Source organism: Sebastes fasciatus, chromosome 13 (genome assembly GCF_043250625.1).
Source record: "Sebastes fasciatus isolate fSebFas1 chromosome 13, fSebFas1.pri, whole genome shotgun sequence".
In the NCBI taxonomy this organism is placed as follows: Eukaryota; Metazoa; Chordata; class Actinopteri; order Perciformes; family Sebastidae; genus Sebastes; species Sebastes fasciatus.
In genome coordinates, this window is record NC_133807.1 from 30856590 (window position 1) to 30876748 (window position 20159).

The 20159-nt window shown below is 40.1% G+C and overlaps 4 protein-coding genes across 5 annotated transcripts in view; 2 read left to right on the forward strand and 2 right to left on the reverse strand.

The window, feature by feature from the left end:
• pitpnc1a (phosphatidylinositol transfer protein cytoplasmic 1a) overlaps nt 1–4449 on the forward strand; it is a 45963-nt gene extending 41514 nt beyond the window's left edge. The window contains exons 7-9 of the mRNA XM_074656885.1: nt 1443–1598; nt 2171–2234; nt 3274–4449. Of these exons, the coding sequence (XP_074512986.1) occupies nt 1443–1598; nt 2171–2234; nt 3274–3584 (531 nt within the window). The 3' untranslated portion in view covers nt 3585–4449. The remainder of the gene's footprint in view (nt 1–1442; nt 1599–2170; nt 2235–3273) is intronic.
• Nucleotides 4450–5373: 924 nt separating this feature from the next.
• Nucleotides 5374–8751, reverse strand: slc25a19 (solute carrier family 25 member 19). The gene is made up of 7 exons (XM_074656844.1): nt 8609–8751; nt 7638–7798; nt 7352–7507; nt 7103–7273; nt 6470–6650; nt 6256–6386; nt 5374–6171 (listed from the first exon to the last, which is right to left on the reverse strand). Exons 2-7 carry the CDS (start codon nt 7767–7769, stop codon nt 5962–5964), a joined length of 981 nt encoding a protein of 326 aa, XP_074512945.1. The 5' UTR covers nt 7770–7798; nt 8609–8751; the 3' UTR covers nt 5374–5961.
• Nucleotides 8752–9756: 1005 nt separating this feature from the next.
• mif4gdb (MIF4G domain containing b) lies at nt 9757–17062 on the forward strand. Of its 2 annotated transcripts, none has more exons than XM_074656846.1 (6): nt 9757–9881; nt 11727–11835; nt 12766–12875; nt 13149–13304; nt 14533–14625; nt 15274–17062. In XM_074656846.1, exons 2-6 carry the CDS (start codon nt 11757–11759, stop codon nt 15499–15501), a joined length of 666 nt encoding a protein of 221 aa, XP_074512947.1. In that variant the 5' UTR covers nt 9757–9881; nt 11727–11756; the 3' UTR covers nt 15502–17062. The 2 variants fall into 2 exon arrangements, with proteins under 2 accessions (XP_074512947.1, XP_074512948.1); XM_074656847.1 differs by having other exon boundaries at nt 9761–9891.
• Nucleotides 17063–17351: 289 nt separating this feature from the next.
• mrps7 (mitochondrial ribosomal protein S7) lies at nt 17352–20118 on the reverse strand. The gene is made up of 5 exons (XM_074656845.1): nt 19984–20118; nt 18394–18585; nt 18235–18298; nt 17986–18153; nt 17352–17899 (listed from the first exon to the last, which is right to left on the reverse strand). The coding sequence occupies exons 1-5, from the start codon at nt 20025–20027 to the stop codon at nt 17678–17680; spliced, it is 690 nt and encodes a 229-aa protein (XP_074512946.1). The 5' UTR covers nt 20028–20118; the 3' UTR covers nt 17352–17677.
• Between the last annotated feature and the right edge of the window lie 41 nt (nt 20119–20159).

Consider the following 20159-nt stretch of genomic DNA (forward strand, 5'->3'; position numbering starts at 1 on the left):
GCTTAGATTAATTGAAAACAACTTACCCAAAATCTCAAGAGGCCGCACTGATTTGCCTCCTGCTGTTTTCTGCTCAGATCATGGTGACTATACGGTTGGTAAACTCATAAAGCTCCAGGTATCCAGCAAGAGTCAGCACAATGAGAAAAAACGTTAATGACATCGGACGCTTTTCTGCTCTGAGTTGAATTTTTCTCAACTCAAGGTGTTTCGGTTAATTTTGAGGTAAATATTGGGGTAATTTGTCAGTAATTCTAAAGAAATTTCAAATAGTTTACTTGCTAATTATCACCTAATTGCCATGAAATTTGCGGACCTGTAAAATGAAGTGTTACCAAACATTTTAAAAACGACACTCATTATTATTTCTCATATTTTCCTTCTTTGTCTGCCAATAAACTTTATGACACATTTTATGCACGGACAAATGCAACAGGCCTCCACTGCGAGTGTTTTCCCAGCAGGGATGGAGAGAGTGGTGTATCACCCCCGCACACACACACACACCCCCACAGTCAGACACACACACACACACACACACACACACACACACACACACACACAGTCAGACACATGACCCTAAGACAAATGAACACTACAGCTTAATTAGTCTATAGGGAGCAGTGATTAATGCACTTAAAGCTTGTGATTAGGGGACTCCCACCATGCAGCCTGGCTCTGTATGAGGCTCGTAAGGAATGCAGGTGATCCTGTCCTATAGGCAGCGAGGAGGAAGTGTTGTGTTTGAGAGAGATAAATGATGGGACGGTATGGGTTGAAAAACTGTTAACCTATCCTTTAAGATAATTTTTTTTTTGTATATATACATGCACGACGTGTCTCTTACTCTTACTGTACAGAAGTGAAGCCAAAATATCCTGGATACGGGAGCTGCATCTTGAGATTTTGACGTTATTTGGAGCCAGAGTCCGGGGCCTGGAGCCGCGGTATCGAGGTCCCGCCCACACAACCGCCCGAACCAATCGCGAGCAGAGCACAGCCGTAGCTTGTCAGCGAGAGAGACTCGCAGCTATCAATCATGACGTCTGACCCCCTTTTTATAGCATCGAATAACTAATTAAAACCAAACACCAACACTTGAACAAACATCAGCGTGATAAGAGCTACCTAAAATGACAGAAACCAGCTTATTTGACGTGTCCTTTGACTTTATATTTTGGCTCATGTCCCATCCGCTAACATGGAGGGGGGCGGGTTTTTTATGACCTATACTGCAGCCAGCCACCAGGGGGCGATCCAGATGTTTTGACTTCACTTTTGGGGAGCTGTCATGTCAATGGGAACAACATTGTAATAAGGTATAGGTTGAAAAACAGTTAACCGATCCTTCAAGAGGATTTTTGGTTTTCCCGTTTTGCAGATTTTAAGAGAAATAAGAAGAATTTCTGATTGCTCTAATCTGGTCTCTCTCTGCCTTGCAGGACCTGCGGTATTTTGCGTCGAAGAAGACTGACCGAGGCCTCCTGCAGGAAGGATGGATCAACAGCCAAGAGCCCATCATGTGCTCCTACAAACTGGTCACAGTGAAGTTTGAAGTGTGGGGCCTGCAGACACGTGTGGAGCAGTTCGTACACAAGGTCAGGAGAAAAAATAGCCTTTCCTTTCTCAGTCAAACTTTTTGACCCTGGTAGAGCGGTGTCGGCGCTAGAGGCGTTTCATTTTCTGCTCCGAGAACACGTGACTCACAACCAGTTGAACCAAATCAGATGTTCCATTTCCACCTTCTACAGTATCTCTGCCCTGTTCACATGCTACAGATTGCCTCGCACCACCTCCCTTTACCTCGGCTGCACACCTCATATCTCCTGTTTCCCAAATCCGTTTCTCTTAGCCCTCTACAGCATCCGTCTCTGGGGTGAACCGTCCCTGTGCTCTCCTTGCCCGAGGCACACAAACACACACACACTAACACCGACGGAGCTATTACTCACATGCTAACACCGGGAGTGACTCATATTAATCACATCTCTCCAAGGATGAACGGAAACATTTAGAAGTTAAAACTGTTTTGAAACCCTCAGTTAACTCTGATTCACATCCTCTCTCCTTGAACTCCCTCTGTTCCTCTTTACCTCTCTTCCTATTTGATCTTCCTCTGCTTCCTCCTCCTCCTCCTCCTCCTCCTCTCTTTTTTTCTAATTCTGCTCAGGTGATTCGAGATGTCCTGCTGTTAGGACACAGGCAGGCCTTTGCCTGGGTGGATGAGTGGATTGGTAAGTTTGTTAAAGATGACAGCGCTCATGAAACATGGTCAGTTTAATGTGACTCATCTCAAGATTACAGTCTGATAATGTGGCAAAGCCCCGATCATTTTTTGTTAATGGCCACTACAGACAAATGAATGTATAGGCAGGGATTCAGTGGAGAGTAAATTCACTTAAAGGGTTCTATGTAAGAATCAGAAATTGCTTGTTAACAGTGACTCCTGTGGCCGTTAAGTCAACGAAAGTCAGCGTCCTCTAGTCCCCCCCGAATAGGATAAGCAGTTACAGATGATGGATGGATGGATGGATGGATGGATGTTTAAAGGTACTATATGTAGCAATTTACATGTATTATTTACTTTGTATTGCCAAACTGTAAACACATTGTAACGTAACTTAAAACCCGAGACCTTCCTCGACTTTCTCGGTTGCCTATAACAGCCTGTGGACTGATTTCTATGTAAAGGACTCGGGACTGTTTTACCGGGAAAATCCAAAGAACGTGACGTTTATGCGCGCTCCCCCGAGCGCCTCGCCTCTTTTAAGCTTCCCTACGGCGCCAACAGTGTGTAGCTAACGTAGTAAAATACTGTCTTGTGTACTTAAGTTAAGGTTAGCCAGTTTGGTGTAACGTAGCTATGTGGCACGGATCTGCTGTTGGTTGCTTTGTAACATAAGCTAAAGAAGTAATTAGCAAACTGCAAGCTAGTTATTATCATGGAGCCAATGGTCCAGATAAAATATAGGAACATTACAGAACATGATGTAAGGGATAATGCCAGGTGGAGGTATCCATTGTCAGGAATTAATGGACAGCGTGAAGGGATGTCAGGAAGCTGACTGCAGTTAACGGCCACAGGTTTCATTAATACGAAGGATTTCCTTAAAGGTACATACTGTAGTACCTTTATGTATAACTATAGCCAACATCCATTTAGTTTCCTGAGCAACTGACTGTTTCTATGTTAATCATAAGACACTGTTTCACTGCTTCTGTAGCATTATGAAGCTCCTGTCACTCTTTGACGTGTTTGATCCGTCCCAACAGACATGACCATGGAGGAGGTCAGAGAGTACGAGCGTGCCACACAGGAAGCCACCAACCTGAAGATTGGCACCTTCCCCCCCGCCATCTCCATCTCAGAGACCCCGCTGCCATCCAGCACCTGCAGCGGCCCCAACAGCGCCCCGACCACGCCCCTCTCCACAGAGGCCCCCGAGTTCCTGTCCGTGCCCAAGGAGCGCCCCAGGAAGAAGTCCGCCCCGGAGACCTTGACCCTGCCGGATCCGGGCCGCAGGGATTCGCTCTTCAAGCTGCCCAGCTTTTTCTCCTGGAACTCCAGTCCGCAGCCAGAATGAGAGCGGAACCGCCGCCCGTCAACCCGTGGATCAGTGGAGGATGCCTGCCCAGCACATCCCACAATGCCCCCTCAGCCAGTGGAAGTGAAGGAGACGGATCCCAGCCCCCTTCTGCAGACTCTCGCCGGTGTTAACAGTTAAAGCCACCAGGTCCAGACAGGCAGCCTGGTCTCCACAACGTCCTGCGAGGTGTAAAGGTATCGTAGTGTGTCCCATTGAAGAGTCTAACAAAAGCAGCTGGAGGCTCCTCATTCTCCTTTCCGACAGACAGCGTTAGTCAGACTGAGTGTAGCGTACATTCCTGAAAATGTTTTAGATATGTTGAGATTCAGTCACTGCACATTATCTTCACATGTACAGAATTAGTTTGTTTCTTCTGCTTTAAGCATCGGAGTCTCTGGCGTCGTTAACTGGAGCTTGTGGTGGTTTGACGTATCTGTTTATGTGGTCGGGACTTTTACGACAGATTCCTGTCGGCCACTGTATCAGTTGAGTATTTCACAGTCAGGTGTACGGTGATTCTTGTATATAATGTATGAACATTATTTAACCGGTAAAATGTCAAAAGAATATATCATATCCAGTGATGATGCTGCTATGAAACGTGTATTTTAAAGAGTCTTCTTTACGTGTTTATTATAGCGAGTTCTGTCTGTGTTATGTGATTGCATGATTTTAACTGCAGAAGCTGCTTTTTAAATATTAAATGTTCTCTTCGTTATCTCAGTCTCACACGATGTTGTGTTTTAACAGAGTTTTTACAGACTGCTCATGTGGTTTGCATGTTTCAACTGTATTTTTTTTTGTCATACTGTTAATGGGTTTTGTATTCAGCAAATTAAATTAAATCCTGTTATATCCATAATTGTGTGAGGAGTGTTTGTTAATACCATTTATTCACTCAAAGCAAATATACTCATAACTTAAAGTAGTTCAGAAGCCAAAAGTATTTATTAAGATTTAAGATATGCAGAGTGCTCGTGGGACGAGGGCCGTCACGATATCAGATTTGCACTACGCGATAATCGTGGCCAAAAGAATTTATGATATTACCTGTATCGCGATATCTATAAAAAAAAATATATATATATATATATATATATATTAAAAATTCATCTATAACTTGCGTTTTGTCTCTTTTTTGGCAAATTAATTACACTACAAATATGAGTGTTGGGAGGTGGAGAGAGTCTGTAACCATAACTATACTAGAGCGTGATTTTAAGAGGCGCTACATTATTTGCACAATATAATGTGTATTATTAACATATCAATATTTTATTTTTAAATAACGCGGTTATCATTAATACCTACATGGGACACATAAAACATTTTTCACACATTCACTGAAAACTTTCAGATGTGTATTAAAGGCATAAGACTAGTTTGAAGACTCTTGATCCTATTTAACTTGTAAATTATACTGATATTGAATAAATGCTATAATCAAATTACATTAGATCAGCATAAAGTTAACATTAAAGTTATTTCTCTGACCTCGAATGTGAATGAGAATGTGACGATACCAAACTTCATTTAAAATAACTTGAAAAATGTACATGCTTGCGCTGATTTTTAATCACAGGGCTGACACATAGAGACAGACAACGCTCACATTCACACCTACGGGACATTTAGAGTCAATAATCAACGCTAACACGAGGAGAACATGCAAACTCCACACAGAAGGGCCCCAAGTCGGGTTTTGAACCTGCGACCCTCTTGCTGTGAGGCGACAGCGCTAACACAAACATTCATTTGTCAACGGACCACGCAGACCACTCAGATTTTTATAAAAAACTTTTATTTGAAAAATAATGACCTGAAGTGTTGGACAGCCACTTTAAAGAGTTTGACTTAGCAGGACAAACTAACACTAAACTCTTGGCAGCAGCTGCCGTTTTTCCCATCACACCACATAATAAAAATAAATATTACAGTGTTCATGTTTTTTGTCTAAACACATACGACCAAACAATCAAAGCAAACTTTGCTGAATATTCCTCTTCCAATTTAACGACCTCATATCAAGAACATGTGAGTCAACAATGGCAAAGTTATGAATACAAGTCAGAGCTTATAATGTGCAAAGTTCAGTCAATGACTTTTATCTTTTAAAAGCAAGCATCCATACCCCTTTAGAAACCCCTAGAATATTTAATACATAAACAAATACAATGCTTGTACAACATAAGGTGTAATAACAGCACAGAAACAAATAAAATGAGGTTATGTTTTCCCATCCTTCCATGTAAACACAATATAAAACCTCCACCGAACGTGGACCCAGCTGATAGATGAGTTAAGGGAGAAGAAGAAGAGAAGTAGGCAGGAGTCTATTTCTGATGTGCGTGATTGAGCCATTTTCTTCCCTTCCCTATCTTTCCTCTTTGGTGAGGCTGTTTGTTCTCCGGCTCTCCTTGAGGTTACGCATGGCATTGAGGAAAACTTCATACCAAAAAAAGATGAAGCCGGTCGACAGCGCAGCCTTCACGAGGCTGGGTGAGAGGCCTTTGAAGAAGCCTCGGACGCCCTCCTCTTTGGCTATTTGAACCATGCAGTCCACCAGGCCTGTATAACTCCGCACCTGCACATGAGCAACATAATACATAACACATTAGACCCAAAACGTGTGCTCCAGACATGTGAAACATGTCGTAGAAGAGCTTACCTGTCCAAAGTGAGCTCTGGCTGCCTCAAAGCCCCCCACCTGCAGCCTCTTCTTGAAAAGGTCAAACGGGTACGTTATCGTTTTGCTGAGCATTCCGGCTCCGCTGCCACAGACCAGGCTCCTCAGGTTTCCTTGAAGGGAGGACATAAAAAAGGAATAAAACTTCAAGCTGTGAATACTTCCCGCGTGTGCTTAATGTGGTGTAATAACTGACCTCCTGAGTTTCCAGCTTTGGGTGGTGGAGCCGTCAGTTTCTTAAAGACGTTGTAGAAGAAGAACTGCAGCCCAGCGTAAGGAAACACCGCTATAAGTGTTGGAGTCAGGCCGCGGTAAAATGTCAGCACGCCCTCCGAGCGCCACATCGTGGACACGGCATGACGCAAGTTCCTGTATACCTGAGAAAACACATGAAGCATAATAAAAGGCAGGGGTCACAAAGTTAAATTCTTCCCAGAAGTAAATACTTTTTTTTTTGCAATAGGCCTCGCAATGGATGCGGTAGATCGCCGGAAGATCCGGGTACTTTTCCACTCGGAAGTCGAGCCATTTTGGCTTCATGCGCCACTGAGCAACTTTCATAGGAATGAACGGGGCCCTGCCTCCAACGCTGGATCCATTTCTCTCTTCAAGACCTTTTAATACTTTCTAGAGCCTTTTTTGAGGAAGCTGAATTCTCAGTGTTTTGGATTTCAGTCTGAGCAGGGGCTAACAGTTCTCCCAATAAAATCAACTCCTTTAATCCATTCAAAAAAAATGAAAAACTATGAGTTGACGTAAGAAATTCTTGACCAGTATCAACAGCACTTTCTGACAGCTACTACGGTACATCAGCAGTGGCGAGTCCTACCTTGGTTTCTCCTTGAGCTGCAAAGCGTGTCCGCAGTGTGTCCAGAGGCTGGCAGACCACCGTGGCAGAGCAGGCAGCCAAGCCACCACACATGAAGTGAACTCCTGCCGTCTGGCTGTCGTACAGCGTTGACTTGTGCACCGCCTCCGTCAGAAACTCAAAACTGGCAAACTGCAAAACACAAACACACAGTTGGTAAGTAATTCTTGTAAATACAGAGGATAGTTTTTTGAAGTTTACAGGATCTACCTGGACAGCCCCGTAGCAGATAGAGAGGAGCTGTGCAGGAACGTGGCCCTTCCAGAAAGCAGAGAGTCCCTCCTCTGAATAAATGCACCGGGACGCCTGAAATAATCCCCGGTACTTCCCCTCGGGCCTCTGTGAAGACACACGCTCAATCTGCAGCTGTGGGGGGAAAGAAATACTGATAAACATACAGGAAGCATTAATGACATTTAATTTCTATAACACTATTTTCCATGGCTGCCTGGTTGCAGTGGTGAGTCCTGACCACCGCACACTGACACATCCTTACCTGAAACCTGATTTTCAGCACATCAAGGGGGCTGATGAGGGCCCGGGTGACCATCCCAGCAGCTGACCCAGCCAGGGCTGCCTCCTCTGGGGCGAGAGCTGCACCCTGAGCCCCGGGGTCGTAGCCCACCATGTCTCCACACTGTCAGATTCCTGTTAACACTGCAGAAAGAAGTCACAGTATTTGTGTTTTGTTATGTTAGCTCAGCATTAGTAAAGTCCAGGTACCTCAAAACTGGTGAACTTGAGTAAATGTATTTAGTTATGTATTTTGCTGTAGATATTGAAGGTATGAAAATCTGATAATGTGAATTATTCAAAACTTAGTTTGACTTGATTTTTGTTTGTTGGAATATGTAAACTTATGGTAACTTTTGCAATGTAAATACTGTAAATGTACTGTTACGGATATGTGCAATAACATGCTGATCACTCTGTGCAATAATCATATAATTATCTGGCAGACACTTTATGCAATAATCTGGCAAAACTGTACATATTGTATTTTTATATTTTATATTGTATTATCTTTTATATTGCACTATCTCCTTTATTTATTGTATTATCTTTTCATTAGCACCTATGGGATTGTCACAATCTAATTTCGTTGTACTACACAATGACAATAAAGGGCTTGAATCTTGAATCTTGAATCTAAAAGCTGCATGCTGGATCTGACTTGTATTAATGTGTGGTGTCTTGTAAACCCAGCAGCTGTATGCATTAACACAATAACAACAACTTCAGTAGTATCAATATGCATCCAAAAACAAATTGTCAAGACTACAGTATAATAAAATATAATATTGATACTGGCAGCAGGCTGTGAGCAGCAGATAGAGAAACAGTGACAGCATGTAGAGGACATGCAGTGGGACCTTGAGGCTAGCTAAGCTAAGCTAATAATAACAACAAAGCAGCTGTTGACTTTGTAAAGAGACATAAAGTTGCAACAGTAACACAGACACTTACCTGATAGTAAAAGTCCTGCATAAATACAACTAAACATCTATAATACTGGACCCGGGCACGCCCTGACAAACATGCATTAACATTAAAGGAACTACAAGCTGGTTTCTCCTGCAGACTGATAGACTGGTATTACTTCCGGGTCAGATAGAGCAGACTACACCCAAGCAGAAATATATCGCGACAAGATGAATCCCTGCCTCACTTCAACCAACACGCCGGAAATAGCATAACCACCGCCTTCTTTTAATACATCTATAACCACCATGAACATAAGCATAACAACAATCCCAGTTATTCGACAGATGAGATTTACATAATTAATTTGATTATAGATATAGATATAGATTTTTTAATTTAGATACCGTTACTGTTGTCATGCCTAAAATATTGTAAAAGTATCAATATACATCCAAAATCAAATTGTCAAGACTACAATATAATAAAATATAATACATAATAAAAAAAATTCATTAATTAAATTTTTTATGTAAGTTCCCTTAATTTTATCACATTTTTAATTTAATGTATTTTTTTCTTTTTTGGTTTAAATTTATTTACAAATTATTTGTTTTATTATTATTTATTTAAAAAAATGTAATAACATTTTTGAATTAGATACTGTTTCTGTCGCCACGTCTAAAATATTTGTATAAAAGTATCAATTTCAATAATACATTTTTAATAAAAACATATCTTAATCTAAACAAATCTAATCCAGACTAGTTCCTTTCACATTCTGTGTATTGATTATATTTTATTTAACTTTCCCTCATTTTATTTATTTATTGTATTATCAATATTATTATTATTATTATTTATTTATTTATTTATTTTAATTTGAGTTATTTATACAGTCTGTGCTTTCAATATAAAACTTCCAAAATCGACGTTTGTGTATTTACCTGCTGTGATCACTAGAGGTCACTGTTCACCCGTGATGATAAACGCCTGATTAACATTGATTATTACTCTCATCCTATTAGCGTCAAAGCAGATATAACAGCATTTACGGGTAAAAACATTCAAAACAAATTTTTAATTAGTTAAAATAATCTCTGTGACTACGAGAATAGGAGAATTATGGTCGATACAGACGTAAAAAATCTTCATTTCGTTCGTGTTTATGTTATTTTTGGGCGAGGTCAAACAGAGAGGCAGGGACTTATCTTGATCCGTGATGACTTCATCTTTGAAAAGGCTGAGTCCAGTAACGTCTGCTTAGACCCACAGAGAGGTACCGACCCGCCGGCCGGCTTATATGGACTGAATTTAGGTAATTTTAGGTAATTATTAACATATTATTTAGGAAATATAAGTAACTGGTCTCTTATTTGTCTGTCAAGTAAATATGTGATGTTACTTAACCCGTTTCTCTCTCTTTTAGCCGGCGGTTGTAACGTTAAATGTCTGTTAACGTTAGCTAGATGTTCAACTTCTAACCGTCACTAACCGTCACTAACCGTTCTAACCGTTAATGTTTCTAACGTTGAGCTGAAGAAGCTAACATGCTAATGCTACATTAAGTTAGGGTTAGTTAGCAGTTGGTGTGTTGACAACAACTTGCACACTTTACTGTTGTATATAATATGTTATTTCACACTTTGATAATGTATATAGTATGTTATTACATGTTTGTAATTTAGTTTTAGTAGTAGGGTATATTTATAGTGTATTCCAATATTCTATCTATCTATCTATCTATCTATCTATCTATCTATCTATCTATCTATCTATCTATCTATTCCTTCAAATCACACATTGAACACATTTTTTTTTAACATTTTATATGAATACATAATAGTGATAACAAAACAATTAGGACAAGATATATATATATAATAACAACAATAACAATACAGTAAATATATCAAAAAGACAAGTGTGTGTGTGTGTTGTGTGGAAGTGTATGGTTAGTGTTTGTGAGGAGGATATTGATTTAAATATCTATAAAGAGTTCTATCTTAGGTTACTTGTAACGTTAGTTTAAAGCTAGTTTAAAGGGACTGTTTGTAAGAATCAGTAATGCTTGTTAACAGCGACACCTGTGGCCGTTAAGTCAACGAAAGTCAACGTCCTGTGGCTCGCGCTTGCTCGCTCTACATAGACATGAACGAGCATCGCTCAAAACAATATCACTCTATATTTCAGTTGCTTGGCAGTAATGTTAGCTGACCAGACGAAGGTCTCTCCATGAATCAATGCTGATCCTAGTGTTGGCTTTTCCTGCTTCAGCCTCCTGACCGCGGTCGGAGGGAACAGGGGAGACGCCAGAGCTTTGGTCGGAGACGATATTGTTTCTCTCTGCAGAGCCCCGTCACTTCACAAGACACGGGAAACCTCTGTTGGTCTGGAGGAGCTGCAGCAGTTATCTCTGCACAAACGTCCACTGTACATTCACTAGATATTCTCAGAGCTAAACTAACTCTTCTGCAGTGTGGAGTGAGCAGCATGCACGTGAGAGTGGAGCGAGAAAGCGAGAACGAGCGCGGTGTGTGAGTGAAGGCAAGCAGGCAGAGGAGCAGAGTACAGCAGAGACTCCGGTCCTGGAGACCAAAGCTACGGTCTCCCCCGCGTCCTCCGACCGCGGCCAACACTGTTTAACAGACGGGCTTCACTAGATAGAACTTTGCGGTTTTGGTGCTTCCTTGTAGTTTGTGTTGGAGTCTGAGTCTGAACAGCGTAGCCACACGCGAGCGTGCATGGGACACCGAGCCAGATTGATTTATATGTGTAAGAAGTTACAAACAGTCCCTTTAAGTTACTTGTAACGTTAGCTTAAAGCTAGCCTAAGTTACTTGTGATGGGCGTGTGTGTGTCTAACAGTATTAATACCTCACAGTTTAAAAGAATACTTGTGTTAAATCTGTTGATTAGAGGGGTATTTGGAGACCTTTTGGTTGACCCGGGTTAGTCCGTGTCACGTTAATCCCTCAGTGAATGAGCTCTGGGCAGCAGCTTGACAGTTTGATGACAGTACAGAATTCTGCGGGTTATTGTTGTCACAGATGGTTCTGCAGTCTCTGTCTAATGTGTTTGTGTCCAGAGCCTCTGAAAACATCAGTTTATATTTTGACTCCCCTAAAATGCATTAAAATAAAGTATTGTGTGATGTTTACAGCAGGTGTAATTGTGGGTGCAACCATCTATAATGGAAAACACTACTGATGACTACAGGATCCAGTCGTTTGACCTGGACACACAGATGTTGCTGAAAACAGCCTTGAAAGGTCAGCAGCACGTTACTGTCTTCTTTATCACTGACTTATAGGACATTCAGTATCAAGTACATCTTTAGTAAATCTTTACTGCCTAAAGCAATAACTCTCTAATAACACCTCACCTCTGTCTAACAGAGAACTCTCAGCTCTATCGTTTCTTTTTTAGTGTAATATTCTTGCACATGTTGAATTTTGCAAGTATACATTTGCACATTTACTACCTCAATTATTATTATCTATTATCTTTATTTTATTAAAGAGCAAAACATTTTAACTTGCACACTTTGCTAATGTATATAGTATCTTGCACACTTTACTGATGTATATAGTATGTTATTGCACACTTCGCTAACGTATATAGTATCTTGCACACTTAACTGATGTATATAGTATGTTATTGCACACTTTGCTATTGTATATAGTATATTGCACACTTTGCTATTGTATATAGTATCTTGCACACTTTACTAATGTATATAGTATCTTGCACACTTTACTGATGTATATAGTATGTTATTGCACACTTTGCTATTGTATATAGTATCTTGCACACTTTACTGATGTATATAGTATGTTATTGCACACTTCGCTAACGTATATAGTATCTTGCACACTTTACTGATGTATATAGTATGTTATTGCACACTTTGCTATTGTATACAGTATATTATTGCACACTTTGCTATTGTATAAAGCAATAGCAAATATTGTGCTGCCCTCTTGGCCAGGTCACTCTTGGAAGAGAGATCTTAATTTCAATGAGTTTTTACCTGGTTAAATATATATATGTTAATGTTGCAAACATGTCAAATCATTTTGAAAACCTTTCCCACATTGGCATGTTGTTCAGACTTCAACAATCAACCACTGAGCAGCCACTGTGTGAATGAGAAACACCTCAAACAATCTTTTTGTTAATCTGTTTTTTTTATCTTTCAGATCCGAGCTCAGTGAACTTGGAGAAGGTGTCCAGTATCATCATGGATCAGTCTTTAAAGGACCAGGTGTTCAGCAAAGAGGCGGGACGCATCTGCTACACCATCGTGCAGGTCAATACTGTTTGGCTGCTTGTAGTCACTGATCAAGATCACTGAGCACCATTGAGACAGAAGGATTTAAGACACCAGAGCAGGACTTAAACATCTGTTGAGTCTCTTTAACCAGATTCTTAATCCTATTTTCTTATTAATGCCTAACTGCCTGTTTACACTCCAACAACAGGAGGCTCTTAAACCAGCTTACCTGCAGCGCTATGTTTCCTGACTTTTTGTTCATCCTCCACCTTCTGTCTGAATCCGACCTCTCTTGGTCTCCTCACGCAGGCCGAGGCCAAGCAGAACAATGGAAGTGTGTTCAGGAGGAACTTGTTGAACCGCCTCCAGCAGGAGTTCAAGAACCGCGAGGAGACGAGGGGGCGCTCGCTGCAGGAGTGGGTGTGCTACGTCACGTTCATCTGTAACGTCTTCGACTACCTCAAAGTAAGTTACTTTTCTCGTTGACATCGTGTTATCATGTTGTCTTAATCATGAATACAGAGCGTTGGTGTTAAATAAGTCTGATCAAAGCATCTGTGAAATGTTTTTTCTTTTAGCTGTCACCTGATGTCTCTGATTACATCTTGTGTTCAGTGTAGAAGAAGTAAAACACCGTGCAAGTGCCTCTCATTGCTGCAACGTCTTGAACTTGAATCTTGCTTGCAAGTGTGGTAATTAGGGCTGTTAATCGATTTAAAATATTTAATCACATGTTTGTCCATAGTTAATCGTGATTAATCGCACAGTTTTTATCTGTTCAAAATGTACCTTAAAGGGAGATTTGTCAAGTATTTAACATGGGAGTGAGTAAATATGCTTGCTTTATGCAAACATATTTATATATTTATTATTGGAAATCATTCATCATCCATTATCTGTAACCGCTTATCCTATATGGGCAATTTAGAGTCTTATTGGAAATCAATTAACACAAAACAATGACAAATATTGTCCAGAAACCCTCACAGGTACTGCATTTAGCATAAAATATGCTCAAATCATAACATGGCAAACTGCAGCCCAACAGGCAACAACAGCTGTCAGTTTGTCAGTGTGCTGACTTGACTATGACTTGCCCCAAACTGCATGTGATTATCATAAAGTGGGCATGTCTGTAAAGGGGAGACTCGTGGGTACCCATAGAACCCATTTTCATTCACATATCTTGAGGTCAGAGGTCAACGGACCCCTTTGACAATGGCCATGACAGTTTTTCCTCACCAAAATTTGGTGTATGACATGGTTGGTACCAATAAATGCATTAGGTTTTCTAGTTTCATATGATGCAAGTATCTTCACTTTAAAACTGAGCCCGCTACAACCTAAAAATCACAAGTTGCGTTAATGCATTAAAGAAATTAGTGGCGTTAAAACAAATTAACTTTGACAGTCTAGTAGTAACACAAGTGCTTAATATGTCAGTGGTGGGAAAATGAGCCTGGAAGGTGTGGCGGCCCCAGTTCTCTTTCACACTGACTCAGGTTTCATCCTTGATAATAGCCATTGTCGTCGACTCTTTTATGGTGACGGTCAGTGCTAATTTTTTCCACTTGTGTGAAAGGGAAATTAAATCAAGGGCTTTACACAGTCGCCTCAATGAAAGCTTAAGTCTTTTTAACTTTGATAACAGTCAGCTGCTGTAAGCACCATCTATGTTTGTCTGGACATTTAGGTGAACAACATGCCGATGGTGGCTCTGGTGCATCCTGTGTATGACTGTCTGATCAGGCTGGCCCAACCAGATGCTCTAATGAACGAGGAGGAGGTGAGAAACAATGTGGAGTCATTGCTCCTTTTGTTATATTCATTTTAGTAGTTTGGATGTCAAATATTTTTTCTCTGTAATCTCTTATTTTTTGTTAATTTTGTTAATTTTTTATTTTTATTAAAAGAACAGAACATTTATTGATAGATATCATGTATATGCAGATATTTATCTGTGACGCCCCTCCCCCACTGGAGGCCGTCCTGTCCGACCTCAGCAGATTGACACGGAGGGTCGTCAGCTTGATTAGACTCACCTGGAGCTCTGAGCTATAAATACTGGCTCTGTGCTCACTCACTCTCCAGTCCTCGTTGTCTCCACAGCACACAGGCCACACATCCATGCATCGCTTGCTTTGTTGATACTGCTGATCTACACACTCAGTTGTTCATTTGAGTTAACCGTAGTATAATAAGTTGTGTTGGTTTTAAGTATAAACTTGTGTGGACTCCCTCCTTGTCACGTTCCCTGAGCCAGTTTGTAACAAATGTGGGCTCGTCCAGAATGCAAACCCGTTTGGAAAGGTTAAGTCCTGCCTAGCTCTTGTGCAGTGGTTCTCAATAAAATTCCAACAAAATGATGGCAAAATGTGCTGAGTTTAACTTGAAATAAGATCAAGATCCCTGACATCCCCTCCACCCTCTGCAGGTAGACTGCCTGGTACTGCAGCTGCATCGCATCGGGGAGCAGCTGGAGAAGGTGAACAGCCCGCGGATGGACGAACTGTTCTTCCTGCTGCGGGACGGCTTCCTGCTCCAGGAGGGCCTGACCTCTATGGCCCGTCTGCTGCTGTTGGAGATCCTGGAGTTCAGGGCCGGAGGCTGGCTGCTCAGCAGCACCGCCCACAAATACTACTACAGTGAGTTAGCTGACTAGAATTGTTGACGAGGACGAGGGCGCTGAGCAGCTGTTTCTCCAGGTGCGTTAGCCGACCTTCAAGGACCTTGGATACCTCTCCTTAGTCCCCACTGATTATAAAACCAGCATATTGATGAAGGACAGCGACATCCTCCAGGAGAACAGTGGACGGTTTTGAGAAGACGGCGGTTCACAAACTGTACAAATTTAGATTTTGCTGGATTGTTCCCTGCGTTTGATATTACTGAGAGATGGTGCCGTGGATGTGGAATGTGCAATAGTTCAAAGAAGTTAAGTTAACGAGGTTTAGCCACATTCAGGTTCACTTTGTTTTAAAAGTTTGATTATAGCTAAAGAAGCTGGAGATGTTTTTTATGTTTTTTATTGATCTTTTAGGCATTCCTGTTTGAGAGAACATTTCAAAGTCCGACTTATTTTGACCAAAATCCAAAGGACTTGGACTAGACATTCCAGTCAGATACAAGCTGATTTGGTCTTTGCTTTACTTTTTTTATTGTTGTGACCAAATTGAATTGAATATTTTAATAATTTAGTTGAATATTTTTAGTGTAGAATTGACATTTTACTAAAGGTTTGAAATGTAGTTCAGAGGAAGTTTCTGCCTAATTTGTCCTGTAGGATTCCTGCGTTACAATTTCCTAACATGTTGTTACGCGAGGACGTTCCGTCAGATAAAGCGTTGTGTCTTAATTCAGGGACCTTCTTTTATTTTTTTATTTTTTGTTACAGCTCAAATTATAAATGAAAGACCAAGAGATCGCTTACAGTTCATATTCAAACTTGTTTCTACAGATAAATCAATCAGACATTCAACACATATCTAGTTTCACACGTTTCATTTGTTAAAAAACTCGTGCCAATAAAACAAGAACAGCATCATACAATACTTCTTGACGAAGCCTAAGCTCTTAATTTGTAGTTGAGGTGCTGGAAGACAGTGGTGGAAGAAGTACTCGGATCATTTACTGAAATAAAAGTAGCAATACCACAGTAACCGAAAGTAAAAGTACCCATGCAGAATCCTACATATATTATTGATGCATTAATGTGTACATCACTTTATTGTGGCAGCTGGTAAAGGCAGGGCTAATGTGAATTACATCATATACTGCTGTGTATTTTGTGAATTGTATCTTAACCAAACACTATTTATTTGTTGATCATATCTTGTATTAATCTGAAGAATAACTGAAGTCATCATATAAATGAAGTACAGTGAAAAAAAATTACTGTATTTCCCTCAATATTGTACTCAGTAAAGAGTGAATGAGTTTAGATACTTTCCACCACTGCTGGAGGAGTAGCTATTTATCCTCTTGTCACATATATAACACTAATAAAGCTAGTAGAGAAGTATTTCCCTCTTGACTTCAGCACCACCAGCACTAGTAGCTACACCACAGTATGTAGCTGAGGAGTCTGTTACCTTTGTTGATACTCAGTGGCGGCTTTACAGTATTCAACCAAAGCTGTGCCTTGGATTCAGACAGACACGAGCATAAAGAGACCGACGTCATGTGGTTCAAATGTTACATCTCTTAGAGATGGCGTGATTTTTTTGAAAAGCTGTACCTGTAATTACATGTAAATAAGTAAAGCTTAATATAAAATTGGCAGACAAAGAATCCCTAATGTTAGAAAATAATTTAATTAGAAGGTCGAGATTTAGGAAATTTTGTAATATATTTCCCTAAACGCTGTTTTTCTAGTTGTTTGAAGATTTGCGTATAAGCTTTGGTATTCTCCACCTCCTTCGGATCAAAACAAACAGGCTAAACAGGTTCAACAATGTATTAAACTGAACTTTAAATGAGTCCCTTAATGACGGGGCACAGTACTGACTGACATCTGTTTATATATTTTATTACACTGTTGCATTTTTACATTTCCATTTTTTATGGTTGGGTTGTACATTTAATGCAAATTTATTTGTTCTAATAAATCTTGGAAGTTTTTTCCTCAATCATGTGTTTATTAACAATTCAACTGAGCATGACTGTATATCTTACATGATGCAATCTCTCAATACAAAAAGTGACAGTAGTCCATGTTACCCTTTTATGTTTCACTGTAGTCCTATAGCACTTTTTACAGCGTAGTCCTTCCACGGTGGATTTATTTACAGAAGCGCTTGTCGCTGAATCTTCCACGCGTCTTTGAAACGTTTGTTTTTCTACCACCAGCGGTAGTGAGCGTAGGCTCGGTTGGCTTCGGCCATCTTGTGCAGCTCGATCTTCTTCTTGATGACGTTGCCCTCCTTCACGGACGCTGCCAGCAGTTCCTGGGAAAGCTTTTCATACATGTGTGTGCGTCGGTGTTTGCTGTCCCTGCACTCTGTGATCATCCATTTCATTGCGAGGAATCGACGGCGGTTGTCCGAAAGAGGGATGGGCACCTGGGTGGGGATGATGAATATGAATATGAATACGATGTTTTATCTTTGTTGACACAAGAAGAGCACCGATGTGCTTCATCACTCACCTGGTAGTACTTTCCACCTTTCTGTATGCTGGCCAGCCCGACCACAGGCTTGCAGTTCTCCAGAGCCTGGTGAAAGATGGTGTAGGGGTTACACTCGATCTCGTCTTTCTGCGCTTCTGGAGCTTTGTGGTATTTCTCCACCTGTTTCCTCTTTATGCTCTCCAAAGTCTGGAAGCAGAGAGAGAAGTTGTGATCATTTGTATACAACTGGACCAACAGCAAATCTTTAAACAGTGTTTGCTCTCTTACATTTGTCATGATCTCTCTGGCCAAAACCTTGTTTCCATCCTCCATCATCATGTTGACGAATTTACTGGAAAGTAAAGACAAAGATGATCAGCTGACATGAACTCTCAGAAGCACAGCTTTGACTAAACGCCCTCCTGCAGTGAGCTGGGATGTTCCTACCTGAGGACCTGGTCGTCGAAAACAGAGCTGGTGACTCCGCTGGTTGCCGCCTTGATGGGTCGGAGCGTTTTGAGCTTCCGCTCCTCCTTCTCCTCAGCGCTCAGCTCAGCCTCTGGCGTGCTGTAGGCCTCCTTCCTGACCTCTGGCTCCAGATAGTACGGGTTGTATCTGCTCCACCTCACCAGGAACACCCTGCAAGCAAATACACGAGAGAGAGTTTATGTGTGAGGACATAAGATCCATTTCAAAATCAGCAGCCTGAATGAGAGCTGGAACAATATTGATTATTACAAACTGATTATTATCTACAGAAGGTAATCATCAACAATTCAGCAGTGATCATAAAGTGATGAAGATTCACCGGCTGTGAATCGTCAAATTTGGACATTTGCTGGTTTTCTTATTCGTTTGTTGTTGTTGTTGTTTATCATAGTAAATTCTATTTATTCAGGGCATTTTTTTACTTTTATTTTTTTATTTATTTTGACTATTTTCTGAAATTTTTAGAAACCAAATAATATATCCACTGATTGAGAAATATTCAGGACATTAATTGAAAAAAAAAATAATTATTATTAGTTGCATCCCTAAGTGATTTAATTTGGTCTTTTAGATATGTTAATATCAATGAAATATAATCCCCAAACATTTTTGATTTCACATGTATGAAAGACTACTGACATTATTAGTCCATGTTAACTGTTAGGTAGTGTTTGCTGCTTTTCTCAGATTTATATCATTGTAAATTGAAATAACTTTCAAAAGTCTCTCATCTGGGAAACTTCTCTCAAAAGGACATTGTTTATGGTCTTGTCATGGACAATAACAAAGATGACTTTCTGGTGAATAACATTCTCATTCTTGGAAAATTTTATTTGCACAAATCCAAGTATATGGAAGTGAAACCTATAAGTTTAATGTGTTTCATTCTGAGTTTCTTTCTTAAATAAAAGCCCTTAAAATCATGAAAAACAAAAATGCTTTGAAACTTCTTAGTATAATAGAAGAATATTAATTACAGGTACAGCCCTTAATTTAATTTATTATTATTATCAAGTATAATTTTATATATTTTATCTGTTCTTGTTCTGTATGCACCTTGTCTGTCCTTTTACTCTAATGCAATGATCTATGAGCCATGTTAAATGTAAATTTGAATTTGTTCAACCTAAAAACAATTTTTTTTTTTTATTTAAATAACTTTAGGTTTTGGATTATTAGTTTAACAACATTTGATGAAAAGAAAAGATCAGTATTTTGCTGTTTGGTTACATTTTATAGATAAAAGATTAAAAAAATAATGGACAGATCAATAGACGATGAAAATAGTTGCAGCTATATTGAAGACAGTTTGCTGGTCTGTTATTATTGTAGACACTTTCCACAGTAAATCATTGATTGACTGGTTAAAGGGGCATTAGTAGCAGCCTTGTTGCTGAACAATGCAGATATTAAACATTAGCTATTAACAAACACGTAAATTATAACATTGTTATGATTCTGAACTGCAGGAAAAAATATCACAGTAATGTTATAAACACATCTAACACCAGCTGTTAACTGTTAGAGTCTTTATATAATAATAATCACCTCGGTGTCCAAGGTTTTAATAATGCTGAGATGGAGGCAGCCATCTTCACAATGTGTGTGAGCTAGTGATGTGTCGGTCTCGAACGAGCCGGTTCAAAGAGCCGACTCTTTTAAGTCAACGATAAGAGCCGACTCCCGTCCGAGAGCCGTTTTATTTTTATTTTTTATTTTTTTTA